The sequence below is a fragment of the Leptidea sinapis genome, chromosome 39 (genome assembly GCF_905404315.1).
Source record: "Leptidea sinapis chromosome 39, ilLepSina1.1, whole genome shotgun sequence".
NCBI lineage: Eukaryota > Metazoa > Arthropoda > Insecta > Lepidoptera > Pieridae > Leptidea > Leptidea sinapis.
In genome coordinates, this window is record NC_066303.1 from 8,434,324 (window position 1) to 8,460,460 (window position 26,137).

Here is a 26,137-nt window from a genome sequence, read left to right on the forward strand (position 1 = left end):
TATCACCTTGCTCAATGCAACGATGACAACATCGCCTCCACTGACCTGAAGGGCTTCCCCGTATTTAATTTAAATCAACAAATAAGTATTTTAATACTTAAATTAATAAAGCAATATTATAATAAAGCTCCGAATATTGTTCACAGATGCCACTAGCCGTGGGCATTGACGTACAATAAAGAACTAAATCCCACAATCACGCTAAAAAATTGTATGAAGCAAAACTGTGCCTACGCCTCTATTAGGCGGAGTTTTAGTTCAGTTGTATTTCGACCGCGCTTTGAATACAACGCCACGCAATGACAAAGTGTTCAGTGAAAAACTGTCCAAATAACAGCATTAATCATATCCAAACTTAAAAAGGAGTATCATATCTCAGGTGTGTAACTACTAGCCCATGACGTAGTATTACTATTTCTAATGAGGGTGTTCAATAGACCTTACACATTACTACAACGAAATAAGGTCTTAATTTGAACGAATGTATTAATGTTATCGGTATAAGTTAATGCATAAACGCCGCTCGGACATTTTTTGACGACCTTTAAATAGGCGATTGGGCGTCTATTTGTTTGTTGTACGTCAATGAAAACCGTAGACATATCGGAAATAATAAATAATATGGCTACACATTAGTTCACTTTACATACTTTACAAAGCAATATTCAGTCAAGACCTAAATACAACGCTTAATAGCTAGTATATTAGTAAACACCCACCGATAAGTTAGGTGAAAGTTAATGATAAGTGCAGGTCTCAATCGGTTCGTAATAAGTACATACCATTCTCCCAGGCTGCTTCCTTGGTCTTTATTAATGCAGCTAGCCCTATATTGTCCTTGGGCATAACTCTGTTTAACATATTGTCCGATCCTTCGCTATTCGCCATTGCTAACTGATTGAATTCGATAAGGTGTTCCTTTACTAACGAGAACCTGAAAATGGCGATGTTTTTGCTGACAATGAAAACATAAAAAATACTGATTCCGTTGTTAAATCAAAATAAATTTCTATGATATTTTCGTTGCCGTGCCCAAAAAATGTTATAAATAGCAATAATCACAATATCTTACTTTGCAGATCTAAAAAATATCGCACATCCATCAACATATTTCCTATCCGATTCCGCCATAGTCTTGGCGCGTGATTTCGGGGAGAAGATACCATCGTAGCCGTCCTGCTTCAGCTCTGGTAAAAAGAAATTGTAGAACTGATCCGTCTCCACTTCCTGAAATCGTATTATTTTATAGATTAATAATCCAATGTAAAAAAGGAGATTCGATTAACTAAGGGTGGTCGATCACCTGCTTTGAAAAGCTTTGAAGTCCCCACGCTTTCTCATAAGTCACTCTTTTAATTTATTTTCTACTCCAGAACAATTGCAAGGTTTCTGATACACAGGGGCGTACATTCCATACATGCCTTTAGGCATTGCCTACTTCGTTATGAAAGTATTAAATAAAATAAATGAATACAGTCAGTCAATATATAATAAAAATAAAATATTAAATAATAAAGTTAATTAACTTTAAATTGCCTCCGTTATTCTATAACCAAACTTCTATTGAACACCGACTCATTCAATATTTCCTTACGCTAGATACATACTACATTCGTACGGTAGGCAGTCCCAAAAAGCCTATACGACGCAACGAGTATTTCATAGATCTTATTTAGAAAAGTATTGGTCACAGTTAAACGATATTCAGCAATGTATGGGCGGCTAGGTAGGCATGCCTACTACTACGACACAAACAAAAATATTAGGTTGACCATATGGTACGGAAACTACATGCGAAACACAAACAACTACAGTATGTAGATTTGAAAACCTAGTACTGTGAGACTAGAGCGCGGTTCTACGACTAGTTAGATCTACAGTGCTTACCTTGCTAGAAAACCAATGCACGCCACTGCTGATACAGTATGCATATTAGACGCTGATTTTTACCAAAGTACGAATGCCCTATTGATGTAGTATTTACTTGTTTAAGTGAAATAATTTTTGCTTTATTAAGCTTTTTATAAAATATATATATACAGTATAATCAATCCGAGAAGTGCTATTCTCTAATCGCGCTTTGCAAATTAGCTGAATTATTTTATTCATTGGTGAAAAATTATTTATAATATATTATTTTATGTCTTTTTGTTGCTGCGAAATTCCGCTTAATAGTTCGCTGGGGTCCATATTCGAGAAGGTATCTCAGTACGTAATCCGTTATTAAGTGTGTTGTCAATATCTGTATAACTGAGCGTAAAAGAGTCAATTATACTCATGATCAAGGGGCCTTCTAGAAAGCGTACCTTAGACGAATGTGCCTAAGTTACAACACAAGTGTGTATGCCAATTATAAAAGTCAGCTCTCCGAAATACCTAAGAATAACGCTTTTCAACTATTCTAGAAAAAAAATATTTGTTAATAATTCTGTTGAACACAAACAGTTAATTTAAAACCTAGGTAATAATGAAATACTCATACAAAACTAACCTAATCAAATCTAAGTAGAGGGTACAAAAGGCATGAGAAAACATAAACGATACATAATTTTAGCATTGTTAGTGTACAACAATACAAGAAAGCCACCTAGCCCTAATACAACATCAAGAGTTTGATTTACGGTATAAATTGTCCAGGTATCGCAGAAATCATTATCCCGCGAATGATTGCAGGATCGTACACAAAGGCTTACACGGCCCTGACATTGACGTATTATATAATAGCAAACAATTGTAAGCGCAACGACCTTATACTACGTTGGCACAAGGAAATAGCCTTTTATGAAAATTCAATGCCGTTCAGAAGGCAAGTAAACAGCAGGAAGTATATTTTTCAATAACTTAAGCTGAACAGTAAAATAATCCGAATCTGCTATGAAGAAAACTGCATCAATGAAGAACATATAAGCAAATCTCTAACAAACAATACATACAGACTCATAAAAATGGTTAAGGCTTTAAAAAAATTCTGGTGATGCAGTCGTGATAACTAACAATTTTTGTATTGTTTCTTAAAAATGACAATCGTATTTTTCTATGGAATTCAACTTAATTGTAAATAAAGAATCGTCTGTTTACATTCTCTACAAATCAAAATTTTGTTAAATGGAAACGTATAACAAACTAATCCTATAATTCATTCAAGATACATAAAATAATTAATACCTCATCTCTTACTACTTCGGTATCTATGAGGTTCGCCACAAACACAATTAAATCTTATCCAATACTGTTGTGTACTAGGAAAGCAACTAACTTGAAGGCTGATGATATCGGCGGAGTAGTGCCGGATCTCGTCGAGGATGCCCTTTTTCCTGTAGTCCCACTCGAGTGCCCAGCTAGGGCAGTACCCGTACATCTGCCGCGTCGCATATTTGTCGCATAGTACGTTGTAGCACATCACTGTGAATATACCTGAAATTATAATCATTGATGTTAGTCTTGTAGTAAAATAAACATTAGTTTTATTTACATCTTTGAATACATTTATGAATGATGAATATACAGCATTCGTGGTTAAAAACAAGATAATTATTTGACGCAGACACCTTATACTGTCAGTAATTAGCTGTCAATAATCTGAAGCTGTCCCAATATACCCGATAAGTCATTCTTATCGCCTTATATTGGGACGCGTGAATTGCAATTTCCATAAAAACTTCTATCGATGGTAAGCTATACGTCGTCCCATTGACAGACAGCATGTACGGATAAGGTGAGATACCGTCGATAAGTTTATTGGTACAGAAAAGTCAAGTTACGATTTTAATCTCAAGTAAGAGATAACTGAATATTGGGAACCACCGTTAGACGATTGGTTAGTTTACTTTAGTTACTTTAAGAGGGCTTTTACTAGTCCTGTCTATCGCTAACGCGAACATCTTTGAAAAGCATATTCTTTCATCTAACGGATATCTCCTGTTGACGACAAGCAAGAGAAAGCGATAACATTGAACGAAAAATAGCGTGCAGAAATTCCATAAATTTCTTCCAGAGAGCACTTTTTTTGAGTAATCCTTACAAATTTGTGAAATAAATGTGTTTCATATAGAATCTCCATTATATGCGCGAGGTTTCTATCGCAACGTTTTCTTTACTTTTACAATTTATGAGCACATTATGAAAGGCTAAAGTTCAGGTAAAATTTGTGCAAAATTGCGAGATTAGAGGGTTTACTGAATGTTTTTTCTGCTTCAATAGAAACCTAGATACAACGAACGCCATAATCACGTACAAGCGATTGTATGAAAAATATCGCCGCTCTTAATTGGGAAAATTTTGCCATTACTAGCTGACTCAAGAGACGTTGTTCTGTTCATAATAAAAAAGTTGTTTTATTCATTTGTCAAAAGCCATCGCGAAAGTCTACACCAACGGCAGGCGTAACAATTAAAACAAAAACATATTTGTGAATGATCCATATTTTACTATCTATTAATTTGGATATCAATTTTTTAATTCGGCACTATACTGAATAATGATTAGCAGGTCTAAGTCATCTTTCCCTTTATAATGATGAATTTTTATATTTTTATTCCAAATCCAGCCTCAATCGAAATAAACTAAACCAAAATTTTTAAGGCCTCGTTGGTTCGTCACTTGTAAAAATATAAGACTAAAATAAATTATAAGGGCAAATAAGGGATGATTATTTATATATTATTTGAAACTGAAAGATGGAATAAAATATGGTATTGTGAAACAGTTCCACAGCAGAACTGACAAGCCGTAATTCAAAAAAAATATCATACAAAAATGTTCATACAAAAAAAAATTGAGGGTTACGAATCGAAATATCTTCGATCAAAGAATCTGTCAACTGCATTTAGTACAGAAAGATTAATTAAAATCAGTTCATTAGTTTCAAAGTTTATTGCGAATTTAGGTTCATCGTGAGTTTTTATACTTAATATCCGGACGACCGAGCCTTGCTCGGATTTTTCAGAATGTACATAACTTGAACAAAAAAAAACTAATAGAACACCTGGATTCGGACCGGGGTCTTCTGCATTCCGGATCACCCAAAGTCCCATCTGAGCTATTATAGTCTTGTATATAGTTTTCACTTCGTGATGACCACGACCGCTCTATCAAGAGTGTAACGACCTTTACCTTTGTATTCTAATGTTATTGTAGCTGTTTTTCATTAAAACACGGATAAAACTACATTTTTTTTAAATTGAAACCTAGTTAGATCGATTTATCGCCCCCGAAACTACCTCTATACTAAATTTTATGAAAATCGTTGGTTCCGTTTCCAAGATTCAGATTATATACATATATATATACAAGAATTGCTCGTTTAATGATATTAGATAAGAAATATATACCCTGAAAACTGAGTGTATTAATATAATATGAGATGATTAATATTATATAATATAAGAGACCCCCAGACTGATAATAAATTTATTTGATTAAAACTCCAAATTTAGAATAAAAATATTTTCATTTGAATTCATTACTTAACTTTAAAAGTTAAACTCCTTTAATCGAACCATGTGTGCAAGGATCTGTTTAAATAACATAATCATGTTCTTAGAAGGACAGAAGGAATAATCGGAGCTATTTAGTAGACGCTGGCAGCAACATGAGACCGGCCGGTCGTGCGGTCGTCATCACAGACAACAAGTGCTGACGAGGAGATGATTGTATGTCCTATAATCTACGGGTGTGAATGTTTTTAACCGCCTTTAAATAGGAGTAGGTTATCTAAATGTATTTTTCAAGTGTTTCAGAGTTTATTTTCAAATAGATACATTTACTCAGTACTATAGAATAAAGCAACTTAAAATTAAAAGATAAAATTATCTACACCCTTTTTGAGTCGGTGGTAGTAAACCTGAGGACCTATATATAATATAATATACATATATATATATATAAAAAAATATTTCTATATTAAATAGTAATTCAAAAGAACAATTCATACACGTTGTAGGTACTTAAGTAACCGAGGCTAAAAATAGTGTTAGAATTTTTGTCTGCTATCGGTTTGTTAATGAGTGGTGTAAATAAAAGAGTTAAGCTAATTTAAATAAAATGCCTTAATTTGCACGGGCAAAGCCGCAGGCCCACTGCAATATAATGAAGCGCAAATTGTGCAAACAATTTAGATATAAGGATAACAGGATACTTTAAGTATTACGTCTTATGTGTTCAAGGTGTGCTTTTTTAAATACATATTTAATTTTGAGTGCGGAAGGTGCGCGGAACTTCCGTATGAAAGGGCCGTTACAGTTTTAATGCAAATAAGTCCTTACAGTAAACGATCCAGTTGTTTCTTGTTACAACTCAATAGCGTCATACTTAAATTATTTCATAGGAAGTATATAACCGGTCCGAAGTGCACCTCGGTAGCCAGTTGCATTGGGTTGAACACCGATTTTAGTTAGAAATAAATTTTCTTACTGCAGCAGTTACAAATCTATTCATTTGACACATCTACCTTCAACTTCCGTTTTGTTATGCTTTTCTATGGTGATGCTAGTCAGCTGTAAACTCGATCGTAATAAATTTTTATGTAGGGTTTCTTAGTAGACCCGTGATCTGTACGTGGCGAGCTGATAGAGACCCATTGTATGCCCGATACGTTCCCGCAAACGAGGGTTACATGCCAAACGTGGTGCGAACAATTCTTGCATCCGTAATAGACGCGTGCCTTAAAGATACCTACTCACTACATATACACTAGTTTCGTTGGAACTCGACAGCTGTCGTGACAGTTGTCATCGTTAACACAAGAGAAAATTATCCAAGAAGGATCTCTGAAAAATATTATCAAGACCCAACAAACTAATCTAACAAATTCGTGTTAGTTACACCATTTATAACTCAAGAACGGCTAGACTAATTTTTCTGTTGTTTGATTTTTTGGATTTCTCTTAGTCCGGAATATAAGTAATAAAATATCGAAAAAATATTAGTATAAAAAATTATTTTCTCATACATTTTCATGACATCTCGAGAATAGAAAGAATTCAATGAAGTTTTTTGTTAGTTTCACGCTACATAAGGAATTATTTGTTCTTGCGCCTGATAATAAAACTCATCATCTTATCACAAGGTCCTTCACTGAAGAGGGCAACCCATGCACTATAACCAAAAAAGAATCATTAACGAACTTGAATTTTTTATGTCCTTATATTTATTATCTTAATAAAAAATTTAAATTAATTAAATCCAAAATCTGCTCATTTATTGCCTCTAAGGCGGAACAAAGTTCGTAGGGTCAGCTTGTAAGTAATAACCGTTAAAGATAGTATTATTGACAAGGTTTGCGAGAAAGTTATTGAATGATATATTAATCGTACTTATATAATTTTTTTCTGTTTTATGCCATGTGTTCATTTGTTACTTCACAATATATTTTATTACATAAAAAAATTGAGCCTAAAAATAAGTTAATTGCTTTTACAATATTCAATCGCAAATTGAATTCTCTACAAAGACGCCATAGTTATAACGCCACGACCTCACCGGGCCAGTGAACAGTCACCTTAGAAACGTGCCAACGACAACAACGAAAGCCGCCGATTTTATACATATGAGTAAACATCGGTGATATGCTCAAACATATCGGTGGTGGTGACGCGACGCTACGTGAGCGTGCGACAGACAATGGCAGAGGTGACACACTCGCACGTGCCAACGCTATGGGTGACATTATATGATGCTTTCAGCACGGCGATAACTTAGCTCAATAGACAGGGATTTAATCCCGTTGCAACCGAAAGATTCTTTATATCTGACTGTGACTTCATCGGTGTAATTGTCAGAATTTGGTGGAAAGTAAAATATTATAATATTATGTAAACATTTCATTGATAAGTGTTAAAGATCCGTAGGAGAGTTACCGACATAGCCCAAATGATTGCGAAACTGAAGTGGCAGTGGGCAGGGCATATAGTTCGACGGACAGATGGCCGGTGGGGCAGTAAAGTCCTCGAATGGCGACCACGTACCGGAAGACGCTGAGTTGGTAGGCCCCCCACAAGATGGACCGACGATCTGGTCAAGATCGCCGGAATACGTTGGATCGATCGTCGTGGAAATCTTTGGGGGAGACCTTTGTCCAGTAGTGGACGTCTTCCGACTGATGATGATGATTAGATACTAGCAACTATGTATATGTGTAAGGTGTTGCGGATGTCCATGGACGGTCTCCTCACCACCTCTTATATAAAAAAAGTCATAATAAATTAGATACAAGCAGTTTATATTGATACTTAGCGTCCCCTAGTGATAACAATACGGAACTTATTTTAGTACAAATTTAATTTTAAAAGTCGCCTACGAGTCTGATTCATTATGGAGTACCCATGCTTCATAAAGCTGTACCCATTTTCCAAATAGCTATTATGATGACAACATGGGAATGAACAGAATACGACAGAGATTGAATTCTATTGGCAGGAATGATGGACGAAACACGGTCCATACGTAATAGGAAATTGAGGTAATGGGTGTCAGGCCCAGACGCGCACAATACGGTAGCCACGGTAGTCTCCTGGTAGCCAAAATTGATGGTCCAGTATTTTTCGAAAACTTTTAGTGTGTGTAATTCGCAAATTTAAAAAGAATCATATCTATATAACTTAATACAAATATTGGTATGTATTTATGTTTTTATTATATTTTTGTATGTATTTATATTTGTTTGTAATGAAGTGAAAATTACTAAAACAAAGACAGAGTAGCATGGGCTGTATGATATTTTTTTACATAATTAAGAGATCCCCTCGTAAATTGCAACAATGAAAATGTAACCATTTCTTTTAAAATTACTTTGCTGAGAGTATAAACTAGAGCCTGAACGGTATCGGGGTAAGCGACAACTTTATCATTAGAAAAAAAGCATGATACACTAAGTAACTTAACATAAGCCTTACACATTTATTTAAAAAAATACTTTTTAAAGGATTCAAACACGTGTAATTGTAGGTGTCAGTCCCCCTGAATATGTAAACCAAAGTTCACTAAACTAAAAACTTAAAAAGGGTATCTTTAATTTTATTAAATTAAAGATACCCTTTAGCATGGCCTTTTGACAGTTTTCAGACTCATACTGATGGATTGTTAAAATTTTAATTGACATAAGTCTTCGGAATGGCTGGAAGAATAATTATGATGCACAAAATGAATAGGACAATAAGACATTATCTTAAAAGACATACAAGACTGCAGGAAGACAGAAATAAAAACAATATAATAGACGAGGCAAAGCAAGAACTTTTGCAATTTACTTCATCTTTATGGTACCTACTTTTAAAAATATTTGCACCTCTGTCTGAATACGATAAACATATCTGTTTATATTATTTTCTTGACAGGCGGGTAAAGTGATGGGCCTAAAGGGTGTCTTATCTTTGATGATTACGTAACCGTATAAAATATTATTGGCAACTCGAATGATCTATGAAATATATCTGTACTACTCTTATATTAAGGATTGGTCTCCGCAGCGTTCCAACTAGATACCGCAGATGAAGTTGCAAGACGCGGCAATTAATACTACGCCAAGTAACTCGAGCTAGTCTCGAATAATAGGGAGTTGACGTGCCACATATTCTGTTTAATGTTTATTATAGGCTAAGTACATACCTAATTGTATTCTGTCTTTATTTAAACATTCAACATAACCAGTTTTAACTTCTAGAACAGAAATTTCATACACACAGTATACTGTAGTTACTATTGAGCGCAAATTATAAACACCGTGTAATTTGCATAATAGCGTTTGTAATTTCAGTCGGCTATTAGGTCGGCCACAAGACCAGCATATGGCACGGGTCTCATGGAAGTTAGCATGTGATATTCTGTGGAAAATAAGTCACTTATAACAATTTGTGTTTTGTTACAATTATTATGCAGTATTTCATAATATTTCAACCCTTATTTGGATCTATTCTGGACAGAAATTGTATAAGAAGACTGCCTCCAATTTGCTTTGGGTGCGTCGAAAATATGCCCAAACAGGTACTGGGTACTGCAACTCGACTCTAAGCCCTACTGTAATACTTATATTAATGTTAGCGTGTTATCAGTATTATCTTCTTAAGTATTAATTATTGATAACAAAAGGATACTCTACTAAATACAGCCACTGGTTACTAACGGCCGTTCCCAATATTCAGTCTATCTCTTACTTGAGATAAAAATCGTAACTATCGTTGACTTTTCTGTCCCAATAAACTTATCGACGGTAACTCACCTTATCCGTACACGCTGTCTATCAATGGGACGACGTATAGCTTACCAGCGATAGAATTTTGTATGGAAATTGTAAATTTACGCGTCCCAATATAAGGCGATAAGAATGACTTATCGGGTATATTGGGACAGCTTCAGATTAATAACAGCTAATTACTGACAGTAGAAGGTAGTAATCTATCGTACTAAAATACAATTTTAGCTACCGTACAACTGTTATAAACCCAAATTCCGCGATGTCTTACATCCGCTTTCTGTATGTGTTCTCCAAACAATTTGTTATTTTTAAAGTGATATCCCTCACTTCCGGGATTTACTATACAAATTAAATTTGTAACCGAAATTTATGAACAATGCGGGACTTAAATCCGCAACCTCTCGTTTCGTCCGAGCGCCCTTACCAACAGAGCTAACTAATGGATTCTTTATATAATCCGTCAATCAATCCTGAATCTTCATTTTAATTTCCAAATTCCTAGTAATAGAAAATCATTTGTCACAAAAATTAGAAAATCCATAGTTCATTCCATAGATCGGTTATTGGAATGCCAAAGGCAGGTAACGGATTAAAATATCTAACTGGGATCCTTAATTTAGGATTGAGATTGGAAATATAAATTGTAAGTAGCAGAATGAAGATTTACTAGCTAACACATACTGTCTTATTAAAAAGCGCAATGAAAAGTTACTCCAAGTTTAAAATTACTTCTCCCTGTCACGTAATTCTGTAGTGACAAAGGTATGATAAAAACAAAAAGTTTTAAATTTGGAATAACTTTACATCGCGTTTATTAATAACAGATATAAATCACCAGTGGGAGGCTCCTTTGCACAGGATGCCGGCTAGATTATGGGTACCACAATGGCGCCTATTTCTGCCGTGAAATGTTTACACATTATTGTGTTTCAGTCTGAAGGGCACCGTAGCTATTGAAATAAGTAAGCAAATGAGACTTAACATCATATGTCTCAAGGTGACGAGCACAGTTGTAGTGCCGCTTAGAATTTTGGGGTTTTTCAAGAATCCTTAGCGATACTGCATCGTAATGGGCAGGGCGCATCAATTACCATCAGCTGAACGCCCTGCTCGTCTCGTCCCTTATTGTCATAAAAAAAGTATAACGGCAAACGATATATGGTGATGATTGGGTCTTGTTATTTGTCAACCAAAGCAAAGTGGAGACACCTTTGTGTGTGTATTACACTGTATGTTAATGTCGAGGCTGTTTTCGACGGCACGAGATAATAAGAGAGCGTGTTATTCAAGTTCATTTGAATATAATAGATGGTACGCATCAGCTGTATCGACGTTGCTATCGATGCAACAACAGACTACAACTGCTGATTAGATAAGCGATTTGAATAACAAATCCACACGTTGAATATACGGTAATGTAAACATTTAAGTAGGTATGTCTAGAGAATATATTATTAAAATAATGTAGGTATAAAAGATTTTCGGTTTTTCGGTTTTCAAGGAGCTTTCTTCCACGTACTACAAAGCTGTGGAATGAGCTTCCTAGCGTGGTGTTTTACGACATAGGTACCTTTAAAAAAAGCGCGTACACTTTCCTTAAAGGCCCGCAACGCTCCTGTGAATCCTCTGATGTTGCAAGAGAATGTGGGCGGCGATGATTACTTAACACAAAGTGACCCGTACGCTCATTTGTCCTCCTTATAAAAATATTTATATTTTCACCGTTGGCGTCGGGTCTGTCCATGTATAATGTAAGGCCCGGTCTACGTAATTATTACGAATGACGGCGAAGGACCGCTAACAAACGAAAGAAAAATAGTGTAAATGGCGAGGAAAAGAGGGATGGGATACCTTTAGCTGTGGCTTGCGCTCACCCTTGTTCCACGTGTGAAAGTCGAGAATCCACTCTTCTGGGTGTTTATGATAAAAATCGGATATGAATCGCATTACACTTGAAATATGCATTGCGTTCGGAAGGCAGATTTCCATAGAGAACAACGAGCAAGAAACTCTAAGGTTGCTCTTTTCAAAACAGAATGGTATTTCAGCTTCTTATTTTCAATTAAATTTGCAAATAATTTCAACTAAAATATATGCACGGTGATGCATCCAAATGAGCTGAGCTAACAAATATTTTTTGAATTGAATTTTATTTATTTGCATTAATTGTGATTACAAAGTTGGAATTTAATTCGTGGTTGGATAGCACAATTCGTCATTAAATTGGCAATTTTGGTCTCCTATGATAAGTGATCACTCCTGCCCGATTACTTGGGACTAAACTTCGATTACTAAGGCTGAAACGTGCAATCTGAACTTCACGGCTATTGCATTTATAAATGAAAGATCAATATAGTGATCGATGTCTACATATACATCGAATAAAGAACACAGAGAGCCAAACGTGCATATGATTCAATGAGCTATGTGAGTATGGGTGTTCATCACTCAACGATATATAACTAGTGAATATTATATTGGCAACAATTTCAAAATGAAGCGAATATTTTTATTCCTAAATCAGGAGCAAAAGCTAGTAGAAACAGCACCAAGCAAAATTACAGATACAAACACACAGATTAAACATATTTAATACACATGGCATAATGATAATAGAACTTGGGCGATTGAAACCTCCTATTAGCCTAAGGTCCCATCTGATGAACATTGACTGCTTTGTATGCAACACGATAACGAGACACTTCATATCGACTATAAAATTTAATGACTCTTTTGAATCTACAATCCATAAAAACTCTTACGATTGTAGATAATTATGTAGTTAAATATCAAGTTGTAAATTAGTAATGTGTTTGTAGCTTATGAATTAATCTGCATGCTGTGAAACAGAACCATTAATATTTGATGGTACTGTTTTTGGTAACTTATTACAAAAGGAAAGTAGCTCACTCGACGGGCGAAGACACGGTCAAATCAAATAAAATAATTATTTTTCGTAGGTAAATCCTATTACACTTGAAATCTGTCATTTTTTTATACTACAGCTCATGGTATGGTATGGTATAGGGACTCCTGTTTCCGCAATTAAACCACTAGCATAGGTCCATTTTGCGTGCAGTAATGGCCGGTTACTCCAACCAGCCCAGCTCCTTCCAGAAGTTCAGAATATTCCTGGGGTGTTCGCAGACTTCCTGGAGCGACCTCGTATTGGTTAAGGTTTATGCCCGCTGGATGGCCACCCCCGCACATTCTAGGATTACGTGAGCGACCGTTTCGTCCTCGGCCAGACAGCCTCTGTACTTAGCCACCTTACGCCGATTGTGAAAAGGTGTTTGTTTAGTGATGTGTGACCCGTTAGGGTGTGTGTGTTATACGGATGTCATGTCTGTTGAGGCTGATAATTCTACTTGTCAGTTTGGGCGACAGTGCAGGTATCACCTCTTTCGACTGTCTCCAGCTTGAGACATTCATCCATCGGTAGTGGTGTAGGTCGTTGGTGAGAGAGCGTATCAAATGAGCGCATTTGGCTGAAGGGCAGTGGCAGAAGTTACTACAGCTCATTCGGAAGGCAGATTTCCTTAAAGAAACTCTCAAGTTGCTCCTTTCGAAACAGATTGTTACAAAATCTTATTTAACTATAATTACATTTATCAATCTGAGACAGACATGTAACAGTTCAGCAGCTCAGTCCCTAGGGTTATTTATATACATATGTTCAAATATTTTAAGGTACCCTTTTGTATACAACTTTATCTTCAGAACTGATTTATATTCGTTTAAAGGCAAGTTCTGTATGTCAACAGGGATTACCTTATATAGACCTCTAAATGAATTTGTGACTTTATGAACTCGACTTTCATGACTATCGAACGCTTGAAAAGTTTTTATGACTTGGGTAGTTACAAAAGCGTGCGAGAACTTACTCGAGGTGCACCGTCATACAACCGTCTGATAATTCTCTAACGAAAGCTAGTTTGTCCCTCACTTCCATAAAAACAGAAAATGTCTGATGTAACAAACGCCCGCAAGAAGTATGATGTAGAAATTTATCTTGAACTCTTCACTCTGGGCAGAGCGCTTGTGATCGATACATCGCCATCTCATCTCAAAATTTCAGGGCATTTATTATACGGAAAAAGACCAATGAAAAATTCATTAAAACCACCCAAGAACACGAAAACATTCCTAGCGTGGGCGGAAGGCAAAGGGTGCAATAGATAAGAATTTAAATTATATGCCCACAGAAAGCTTTAATGCAGGATTGTACTAAGACAGTTCTTGATGTATCTCTAAAACTTCGTGCAAAATACTCCAGTATTCTTTGCAACCTCTGGCATCTTAAAATCTAAACCTACTGGCTCGTCAGAACTGATACGGTACCTTAGGCCGAGACAGAAATCTCAATAACAGGACGGTAAAAACAATGTGTGTCGAAGATACACGGGGTTCACGGATGCGCAGAGGCCGCTGTCAATGTCCCGCATTGTGCATTGTTTGCAGCCGCGTCCGAGCGAAGGGCACTTCCTCTCACCTGGCGTCAATTGACCGTGATACAACAAGCCTCTCCTGTCAATTGACTGTGAGAATCACGGGTCTGCTGTAGGGCTGCTACACGCCTGCGCCCTTGCCTTTTAAACCACAAATGTCACAAGGTCCATTCGCGGTTTGGTGTTTTATCGTAAACACCATAGACAGTCAAATAACGCCTCTGTGGTGTTTCATGTTGAATGTGTGTATTTCTCTACCTTGTAATAAATTAGATACTTAATTTATTCATTCTTCAATTAATATAATATAATATTTGTTTCTTTAACATGGTAACACTAACTTATTAATGCTATGAAAATAAAATACGAAAGGTATGGTATTCATGTTGTGTTGTGGCTAATAGCTGTGAACTCTCGGGTTCACGTATTGGTTGTCGCCGGTCAGCTTCCCGCACAATACCTGTTTTTCGCGCTCCTTCTGTATTGCCACAAATTGATCTGTTTTTTTTTAACTGGCATTCATTAAACTCGTCTATTAATTCAGTACATCTGCGCAAACCCTTATCCAAGCCAAAGGCCTCGATGCAATCCATTATTTGCATTTCCTGGCGCGCACAATTTCCCAACATCTGATGGTTCAACATACACCCAGTAACGTCCGTGAAGATTGAACGTGAAAATGGCGAGATTTCGCCTATTATTGAGGTTGGAGTAGTTCAGTATTTACGCTTTCATACTTTTTTTAATGCTTGTTATTAATTTATTATTTATATCTATCGAATCACTTACAAAAAAAGAATTCTGGGAGAGTTTCACTCTCAGAGCGCCATTTGTTTCCGAAGCGGTAGTAGTATTAAAAATGACATCAAAAGGAATTCTCAAGGAATCAATTTTGAGAAAACAAATGACTTCATGCCTTTTAAATTAAATTTTTTTCTTCTAGGGTTTCAGATGGCATTACATGACATTTAGAGGTATCCCTTCGAATGAACCTAGTAACGATAGATGTATTTTGAAATTAAGGGGAGAGGAAGGAGACATTTACAATGGATGTCTATGTGTAAAATATACTGACGCATGAGAAGATAAACGATTACAAAAACAACTGAGTATCTTGTTGCATTATTTAACAGTAAATGCTATGACAATTCATGGTTTTAGTGAGAATTAGTTACTTATGTAGTCAAGCTCACACACACATACACTGATCTAGAGGTGAAAACCCTAACGAAATATAATAACAATGATCGGGAACAATGAGTCGTAACGCCGCCCTATCGATATCGATGTTTAAGCCAATTTAAATTGTTCCGGATTCAATAGAGGTGAGTAAAGATTCAATACAGAGATTGAAAGGCGCGCTCCGCTGATCTGAGAACGATATATATAACGTCAAAATATATTTATGGTGTTTGATGTTTCAATAGACAGGAGCTGCTGAACGAGTGGTTCACTATATAAGATATATATGTATGTATATTTATAAAAGAGATGATGAGTTTTTCAAAGTTAACTCATAATTTTACGTATAGCAATAAAAATACTCGACGGAGTCTCGGGCTTTTTTTTATTAAAATAAGGGATGAGACGAGCAGGACGTTCAGCTGATAGTAATTGATACGCCCTGCCCATTATAATGCAGTGCCGCTCAGGATTCTTGAACAACCCAAAAATTCTAAGTGGCACTACATTTACGCTCCTTACCTTGAGACGTAAGATGTAAAGTTTGATGCAGTGCTTTTCCTCACGTCAGCCCAGTGGGAGGCTCATTTGCACAGAATGCCGGTTAGATTATTGGTACCACAACGGCGCCTATTTCTGCCGTGAAACAGTAATGTGTCAACATTACTGTGTTTCGGTATGAAGGGCGCCGCAGCTAGTGAAATTACTGGACAAATGAGACTTAACAAGGTGACGTTTTTCAAGAATCCTGAGCGGCACTGCATTGTAATGGGCAGGGCGTATCAACTACCATCAGCTGCACGTCCAGCTCTTCCTGTCCCTAATTTTCACAAAAAAAATAATAATAATGTTCTAAAATTCAAATAAGTAATCTTTATGATTTTGACTTACAAGTCAACTGAATCACAAACCACAGCTTTAATTAATAAATTAATTTCGTTCAATTAATATAAAATAAAAGAAAGCAGCGCCATGAAAGCCATTTAATTAAAAATCACTCACTTGTGGCCGATTTATATATTTAATCGTAATTGGCGACCAGAAATGCTGACGAATAATATGCTATATGTTTCCTGCTTTTAACAAATCAAAAACATGATTTTTTATGGTGTTTTTTTTAACGATTTATGGGAGGACGTGTTGGTATTTTTAGCTTGGTGTATGTATGAATGTGACAAACACATTTTCTTTACTTATAAATCAAAAATTAAAAATTATAAATTAAAAATTTGTTGTAAATAGAGAACTTATGCAACTAGAGCTTACATTTTTCTGTACAGTGAAGCGTTGCCATATTTTTTAACCAAGCCATTTTCTTTTGCGATCGGATATTTCATACTTTTGTCTCACTTATAATAATTAATAATACGTTGAACAATCAAACGCCCACGAAAACATCAAAATCGTATACAAGTGGAAATATGGGCGGAAGCGCTAAAAAGTAAAAAGTATTCAGCGTAGGAGACGATTAAATAACGCTGTAACTTTTTTTTTATGGAATAGGAGGACAAACGAGCGTACGGGTCACCTGGTGTTAAGTGATCACCGCCGCCCACATTCTTTTGCAACACCAGACGAATCACAGGAGCGTTGCCGGCCTTTAAGGAAGGTGTCCGCGCTTTTTTACCCATGTCGTATCGTCCCGAAAACACCGCACAAGGAAGCTCATTCTCAAAGCTACTGGAAAAACCGCACTGTGGAGGACCGCCACACATCCAGATGGATAATAATCCAAACTTTATCCGGAAAATAGAAATAAGCACAAACATTTGAAATTAACGTAAAGGCGGCATCGTTGCACACAAGGATTCAACGAACTGACAGAGAAACAAATACTTACACACAAAAAGTTTATTGGCAGATCTTACCATTCAATTAACGTGCCTGTCTATTTATGTGACTCATTTGTTCAACTTACAATAATTTTATACAGTAACTTGAACGTACGCTGAATTGAAACATAACGAGTGGTACAATGCGCTACAAAAAGTTTCAAGTACTTTGTACTATACTTGGAGACAATGACACACTTAACGAAGGATGACCGCTGGCTTTACTTGACGTAAGTATATGAATTAACAAGCTTTTATGTAACTTTTTATAAGGTTAATTCTTTTTGGAAGTAAAATCAAACATATATGTGACATTTTAATATTAATCTATATATATAAAAATGAATTGCTGTTCGTTAGTCTCGCTAAAACTCGAGAACGGCTGGACCGATTTGGCTAATTTTGGTCTTGAATTATTTGTGGAAGTCCAGAGAAGGTTTAAAAGGTGAATAGATAGGAAAATGCTGCTAAATTAAATAAAAACAACAAATTTGTTTTTCCTTTGATGTGTCCATACATAATTTCTATGAGAGAATTTATTGACGCACGGTTTGACAGTTCTGCTGTGAAACAATTTCATTGCGACAGCAGGGTGCATATTTTACGAAGTAATTTTTGATGTTATGATATATTATTGACAAATTCATATAAAAACCTTATTTTATTTATTATATACAGAATAACGTCTGTCCGGTCAGCTAGTATTATATAAAAATGAATTGATGTTCGTTAGTCTCGCTGAAACTCGAGAACGCCTGGACCGATTTGGCTAATGTTGGTCCTGAATTATTTGTGGAAGTCCAGAGAAGGTTTTAAAGGTGAATAAATATAAAAATGCTTGGAATTATATAAAAAAAAAAAACAATTTTGTATTTCCTTCGATGTGTCACCCGTAGTTCAGAAATCAAATATAAAGAATAGTTTAAAAGTTTTTATCTTTCTAACTTTCTCAGGAAGTAAAAAATAAACTTAATTGTAGCTAACTATAGTTGGTAGATTAACTAGAGACTATCAGATTATTTTTATGCAGATTGATAAATCTTAAGTTTCACAAATTAAATTTCTGAGATGGATCAATATTTATTGTTTTTATTATGAAGGGTACTCACGATATATATTTTATTATTTTGGTGCCGATATTTCGATCAAAATGCATGAACCGTGGTCGCGGCTGTGGATAAATTTTTAATTTTCTAAGACAAAAATAACCTCGCATTAGAGACTGTTTCGTCAAAATCCGTAACGTCGTTTCGGAATACACAAATATTTCAAGAATAGGTTTCTGTTATAAATGTGTACAAATTCAATGTACAAAAGTAAAGAAACGTTCTTCAAAAGAAAATCATAAACAGATACTGCAATTATATTTTATTACCAAGTCAGTTTTTGCCGAATCTTCAGCTGCTTCGTTCACGAGGAATCGGTTCAATATTTGAATGTCGCTTTTCCCAGAGTTCCCATTTAATGATAATTTGAGTGCTTAATACTATAAACTTGTTTTACTTGGGGTTAGGTACTTACATGTGGGACGACTTCTGTTGGGTCTCGTTAGTGGTATCCAAGGCCTTTGCGGTGGTAGAGTGGCAGTAACTGTAACAAGGAAATATTGAAATATAATAATAATATATACAGAGTCCACATAACAAACGACGAAGAAAAAACTTTACGAAAAAAAAAAAACAGAAAAGAGTGTATGTAGCAAGGAGATTGAAAGAGAAAGGAGATTCATTCGTCGCTATTCCTCGAATGTGTACAAGGCCTTATACTGGCTGCCGCCCGCTATCTCTCCCGTGTTGAATTCTCGCGACGAGGCAATTTGATCAATTAATGCAATAATTAATTATTTAGGTTTTCATCAGTATCGAAAATAACTTTTTAAGTTTCTCTTTATATTATGAGTAAACTGCCTGTGAAAGAGATTTAAGTTCATTATAAAGATTTTATCGCATAAACCGGTTTAGAACGGTCTTATCCATCCGAGCATAGTTTCAATTTTAGGCATATTAACTTATATTTGTTTTAACAACACCGCACGAAACGAGAGTACGGTTTACCTTTTGATAGGTACGCTCGTGTGCTCGTGACTCTTACGGAGTGAACTGGTTGATAAGGGTTATAAAACAACTTAACAACGAAATATTTACATTTTAATTCAAATATTTTATCCAAAATAGTATTTAAAAACAACATATTGAACGTTCAAAACTGCTACATATTCGAAATAGTATGCCGCAGACCTAAGAAGAACGGGTGCAAGAAACTCTGACAAAGAGGGAACTTTTTTATATAAAATTTCGTTGCAATATCGTTAAATTTACTATTAAATAGCTTGAAGGCGGCCGCTATGTGGTATCATTAAGAAAGTCATTTATGTTACTTTACCCTACCACACAAACATTTTTTTAAACGTTAATTATTTTGAATTATAGCATTTTTTTATTAACGCGAGTGTTACATTGTTAAATAAAACAATTTTTAAAGGATTGAAACGCCTGTACATTGTAACTGTACATTGTAACTGTATTTTTACATTAGATTTTGCGTAAAAGTGACCTTTTGATTATTATTTTATTTAACCCAACGTTTTGTGACTTTTGCAGAATACGTTTTCAGAGGGAACTCGGAAAACCTAATCATCGCACCAAGATTGTGTTTGAATGCTAAAAACGACAGTCTCCCAATGTAAGTATTTAAATTAAATTTAAATGTAACATTTCAAAATTTATAAAGTAACTAGCATCCTCCGAAATCTTTAAAACAATCTCAAATCAAATTGCCGACCGATCAAGTTTTTATACCGTCGCACAATTTAGTAGCAAATCGAATGATTATAACCGTAGTTTTGCACGTCGACGAGTCGAATGAATCTAGAGCAAATAATATTTCGATGGCGAAAAAAACTAATTTAAGATACACCGTCATAAATCCAATATTATGATGGTAAAAACGATACAAACTGCGCATGACTATATCTCGATATTTTCATTTCTGTTTTGATGAAACACTATTATGCCGTAAGGTTTTTAGTTATGAGAAAAAAGGGACATAACTAGCAAAATAAAACCGTGCCCATTACAATGCATTGCCGCGCAGCATTCGTTAAAAAACCCAAAACTTTATCGTCGGCCTTTAGGGAATAGCAATTTAGGACCCTTTTTTGTGACTGGTGGTTCGTTGCCTCATTAGAAAAAAAATATACCTAATAACGACTTATTTCATTTAAGTCACATCCTATATATTGTTAAAGCTAAAAAGGTGTGTTAAATTTCATTACGGTCCATTGAGCCGTATTGACGTGATTGTGTTAAAAACATCCAAACAATAAAATAGATAGATTACATTAGATAGATAATAAAAATTAACGATAATGATAATAAAAATAACAAACATGCGACCAGAGAAATTTGGCTAATGTTTATCCTGAAACGTAGTTACCTATCTAGCAGGCAGCTGCGGGTAGTGTAAAAAAACTTAATTTTAAAAGTCTTTGTTCGTACAAAGACTTATAAAATTAAGTTTTTTCTCAGCGGTCTTATGACTGCTTGAATTAAGAGTGTGAAATCGAATTGTATTTCAAAGAATTCAAACTCAGAATTAACTAAAGCTAAATTACGAACAAATTACAAAAATGTATTCTTTTGTAATACAAGGGTTGATTAGAGTAATTAGAGTAAAAATGGTGATAACAGACAAAATGGTCGACGACATCAGAGTTGTACATTTAATCAAATGCTTGATTCACACTAAATCCTACCGCGGTGTCAACCAATAAACTAATTTAATTGACAATTCAATTTGATTTTCCAAGTACTTGGAATAATTATTAAATAAAACAAATATATCAAATGTTCTGTCGCTTGTGACAAATATACAATCATAAACTTAATGGCAAAAAAGCCTTTATGAAATGGAATTAATATCTTAAATGCAATAAAAACAAATTTGATTAACGATTGGTCGGACACCGCGAGCTTCGTAGAAAAACATAGAATATTAATGAAGCCATCAATAATGCCTCCGTGGCGTTTATGTCGTGTGACCGTGGCTTTCCGACAGGTGATGTAAAAGAAAAACAAATACACAAAAACCACTCGATCTTGTGAATAGTTGAAGCAAATGTCAGTTGAACGCAACGTTTTGTATTGAGCTTAATTTAATACCATTGTAAATATTTTGATGTTTAAAATCGATCAATTTTGACAGATCTCAATCCAATCATTGAAATTACTTTATTATAAAAACACTCAATTGATAATTTCTCTCTGATATTTTGATTGGTGTATGATTGTTCAATCACGATGAATTCATTTTATTGCCTTCCATACACAACTAAGTAAACATTTACTTTTTAATGTCCGACGAGTGTATTTATTCATTACTTTGATATAAAATAGGTAAAGCAAAGTTTACTTCATAAGTATATTCCTTTATCCTTGTGAATGTAGATCTTATTAAATATGTTAGTAATTCCTAGTATTTGGGTACAAGTTCATTGCTAGTAATGCATCTATGAATCATACAATTCACAATTAAAGAATCGTTCCCCTGCTATAGTTTCCAGAGTTGGAGCTGGCTGATACTCTGCAGAGCTCGATGCAGACTTGGAGGGCATCAACATCCTGAATCCTTTTATATATTATACTAGCTAACCCGGCAAACGTTGTTTTGCCATATAAATTGTATTGATCTTTTGCTAGTTGATAAGAGATGGCGCTAGTTGTATTCATTAGTAACAATCACACTTTTTTTATATTTTGTATAATTCACAATTTAGTTTTATAAATTATAGCCTATTTGTTATTCTGGTGTTTAAGCTATAGTATTGTAAAGTTTCATCAAAATCTATTCAGTTCATTTTGCGTTAAAGAAGTTCAAACATACATCCAGACATACAAACTTTCACATTTATAATATTATTAGGATTAGGATTTTTAGGATTGGACCCGCAGAGCGGTGGTAGTTCTTGGTAGTAATAAGTCTACAGGTATAAAATACTATATATTTATTTATTTTGGGGGCGATAAATCGATCTAGCTAATATATAATCTGAATCTCGGAAACGGCTCCAACGATTTTCATAAAATTTTGGGGATTTTGGGGGCGATAAATCGATCTAGCTAAGTTTCAAAAAATGTAGTTTTATCCATGTTTTAATGAGAAACAGCTACAATAACATTAGAATACAAAGGCAAATTTCGAATCCAGATCAAAATCCAGAGAGAATCCTATTAGTTTATTTTTTTTGTTCAAGTTTTGTACATTCTTAAAAATCTGAGCAAGGCTCGGTCTTCCGGATATTACGTATTAGATTACATATTTATATTTCATAAGTTGTTGGCAATACGGAAGAGAGCATAGACACCACTTGTGATAGATGCTTCGTGTGTAAAGGCTGTGTAAGGGCGTCACCTCATTACACTTGGTAATAAGCGCTGTGTGGGCAGGGTTCGGGCTCAGCTTGCACTAAATCACGACCTCTTGTCGTCATCTCTATGCACGCCCGTCTCCCGAGCCGGTGAACTGTAACAATACAGCCGATGGGTGTGTCGCATCCAACGCATGTTCTATGTAGAACATAATATACTCCGATATCTATCTGTTATTGCGTAATTGGGTCATATTTAATGGATGAAAAAACGCTTCGATTCTGCCTTCACAATACCACAACAAAAAGGTAACGTGTATTGTGGAAAGGGACGTTTCAACATTTTCATAAATGACATTAAGTTCACTTATTATATTTCGAATAATACAAAAGAAATTTTTGTTTATTTTCGTTTTAAATGCACAAACATAATCGATAGCTTTATCATTAGCATTATGGAAGTTGCATATACTGTGAGAATAAGAGCTATTGGACCTATTTTACTATCCTTACTTTTTCATATTCTAATCAAAGAACACCTCATCTAACCTAACAAGTCGGATGGAGTTTATAAAGCGGCAAAGTATAGGTGGTTTGTTTAAACGTTAGGGGACCACCCTTACAAAAAAAAAGTGTGTGTATACTTATTATGCACGCAAGAAGTTAAACTTCTTTGGCGTTAAAAAATTAATTTATAACCAACTTTAACCTGTTACTTTTGTGTTACATTGATGCGCGCGCATTTTAAAATTTCACTCTCATAATTTTTTCATAACGCGCCTAAAGAAGTATACAAAAAAAAAATTTCAAGACGTACATATAAGCTACTCAGTCAGCTATCAGTCAGATAGTTCAGAAGGCACGAGTCAACGAGACAATAGTAACATATTGTTTAGCGAAAGTCAGTGAACACTGTATGGGATTGGGCGATATACATCGGCACGCTTGCATTGTTAGCGTTGCGATGTATAGAGGATAAGGCTTTCTCTACTCGTCTCATGAAAGCTACCGTGAGAATACGCTTGCTATATGAAAATGGTATCACAACCAGTTATTTGTACCGACCCCACCACTGTTTAGGCGCGTGTAATGCTTTTTTTTATGAAATTACAGCACCAGACGAGCAGGACTGATTAATTGATGAATAATTTCAGCCAGTGGAGGCAACACTCGATATAAATTTTTTATTTTATTGTTTCTAACTTTTAGTAAATAAAGTAGAAAGTCAGTTGTGGTTAATATCTATCAAAGTAAAACAATATCAACTTCATTACCAATCAAAAGTGTTATTACATAAGTAATATTTATTTTATTTAGTCGCATCAAATCCATTTTACAACTGTTAATACTTACTAAAAGTATTCTAATCAAAAGCGCCCGTTTTGCAAACAACTGGCAATGAAGTTTGATGTGTTAAGTTATCGAGCTATACGAAATTAGACACATTTATGAAGTCGCGGGCTAAAGCTAGTAAATAATTTGTTTTAAGTGAAATAACATTGTATCACATAATAATAGTCGCTCAGAGGGCAATAGAGAGGGCTATTCTCGGAGTTTCCCCGCGAGATCGAATCAGAAATGAGGGGATCCATAGGAGAACCAAAGTCACACACTCAAGTGGTAGTGGGCAGGGCACATAGTTCGACAGGACAGATGGCCGTTGGGGCAGTAAAGTCTTGGAATGGCGATCACGTACCGGAAGACGCAGTGTTGGTAGGCCTCCCAAAAGATGGACCGGCGATCTGGTCAAGATCGCCGGAATACGTTGGATGAGGGCAGTGCAGGACCGATCGTCGTGGAAATATTTGGGGGAGGCCTTTGTCCAGCAGTGGACGTCTTCCGGCTGATGATGATGATGAAGTGAAATAATAATTAATTGTAACCTTCACGAAAGTCATATACATTACTCATTACTCATGTTCGCATTATATTATCACTTTATCATCGAGGTTACATAAAATATGTAGGTTCCCTAACTAACTATTTCACAACCAAATCAGACATAACTTATGATTTCTAATTCTGAATTTCAGTGGCAACAATCACTCAGTTAGACTGAACAAATAGTGGCGTACAATTCAATATCGCTGCTTGTTAATTTTATAGCCGATTCGAAATAGATCCACTTTCGCAAATTACTTTTTGGGTAAAAAGTGATTACACACTAATGACATCCACAGAACCGTAGAATTACCAATCGGACGATTTCTTTTAGATATCGAATGGAGTTTTCAATAGAAATATCCGGTCGTTTTTGTTTATTTAAATGTAGGCCAACGAACAGAAGTACGTCTATAGGAAAAGGAAAGTTATTTGATTGATTGTAGGTACATTAAATTAAACAGGGACCAAATGCTTTCAGACACCAACTTAAATATTCTAAGTTGAATATTTATTATTTAGAAAAGTTGACAATTTTATATTAATGGTTATTATCTATTACGTGTTTTCTATTACATCATCAGATAGATATTAAACTTATAACAGGCAATTTATGCAATCAGTTGCAGACTTAAGTATTCTCTCTTCAAAAGCCGGCAACGTGTCTCTCGACCTTCTGGTATTCCAGTTGTCCATAGAAAACAGCCGTCTGTTTTTCACTAGATTACGGGGACCTGGTTGTATTATAGGATATAATAGAACACAATTTAAAAAAAACAAGAAAAGTTGTGGTACCCGGTGCGACAACGGCGCCTTTTTCTGCCAGGAAGCAAGTATCTTATGTTTCAAGGGGACAAGAGCAATTGAAGTGCCACTCATAATTTTGTCGTTTTTGAAAAATCCTTAGCGGCACTGCATTGATATGGGCAGGGCGTATCAATTACCACCGGCTGAACGTCCTGCTCGTCTCGTCCCTTATTGTCTTTTAAAAAAGTACACTTTTTCACGCTAAGCTCATATTAGGCTTTAATAATTATTATATAAGTATTAAAATATCCGGCAAAACGAACGTGTTAAAACCTATGAAAGAATAAAAATACTCATTAATTGTATAGTTTTAAATATAAATGATATAAAAAGGATAGCCGAACCGAGATAATAATTTCGAATGAATCATTGACTCGTCGTAGCCATCACTGATGTTCGCCAGACATCGAGGAGCCATTCGAGAACAGGTACC

General features: G+C 35.3%; 1 protein-coding gene across 2 annotated transcripts in view; it reads right to left on the reverse strand.

Moving 5' to 3' along the window:
- LOC126976128 (CCR4-NOT transcription complex subunit 6) overlaps positions 1-26,137 on the reverse strand; it is a 275,491-nt gene that overhangs the window by 10,323 nt on the left and 239,031 nt on the right. For both annotated transcript variants that reach the window (XM_050824329.1, XM_050824328.1), the window contains exons 5-8: positions 19,173-19,241; positions 3,257-3,414; positions 1,073-1,227; positions 783-934 (exon numbers count right to left, since the gene is read on the reverse strand). In XM_050824329.1, coding sequence (XP_050680286.1) covers positions 783-934; positions 1,073-1,227; positions 3,257-3,414; positions 19,173-19,241 — 534 coding nt within the window. The remainder of the gene's footprint in view (positions 1-782; positions 935-1,072; positions 1,228-3,256; positions 3,415-19,172; positions 19,242-26,137) is intronic.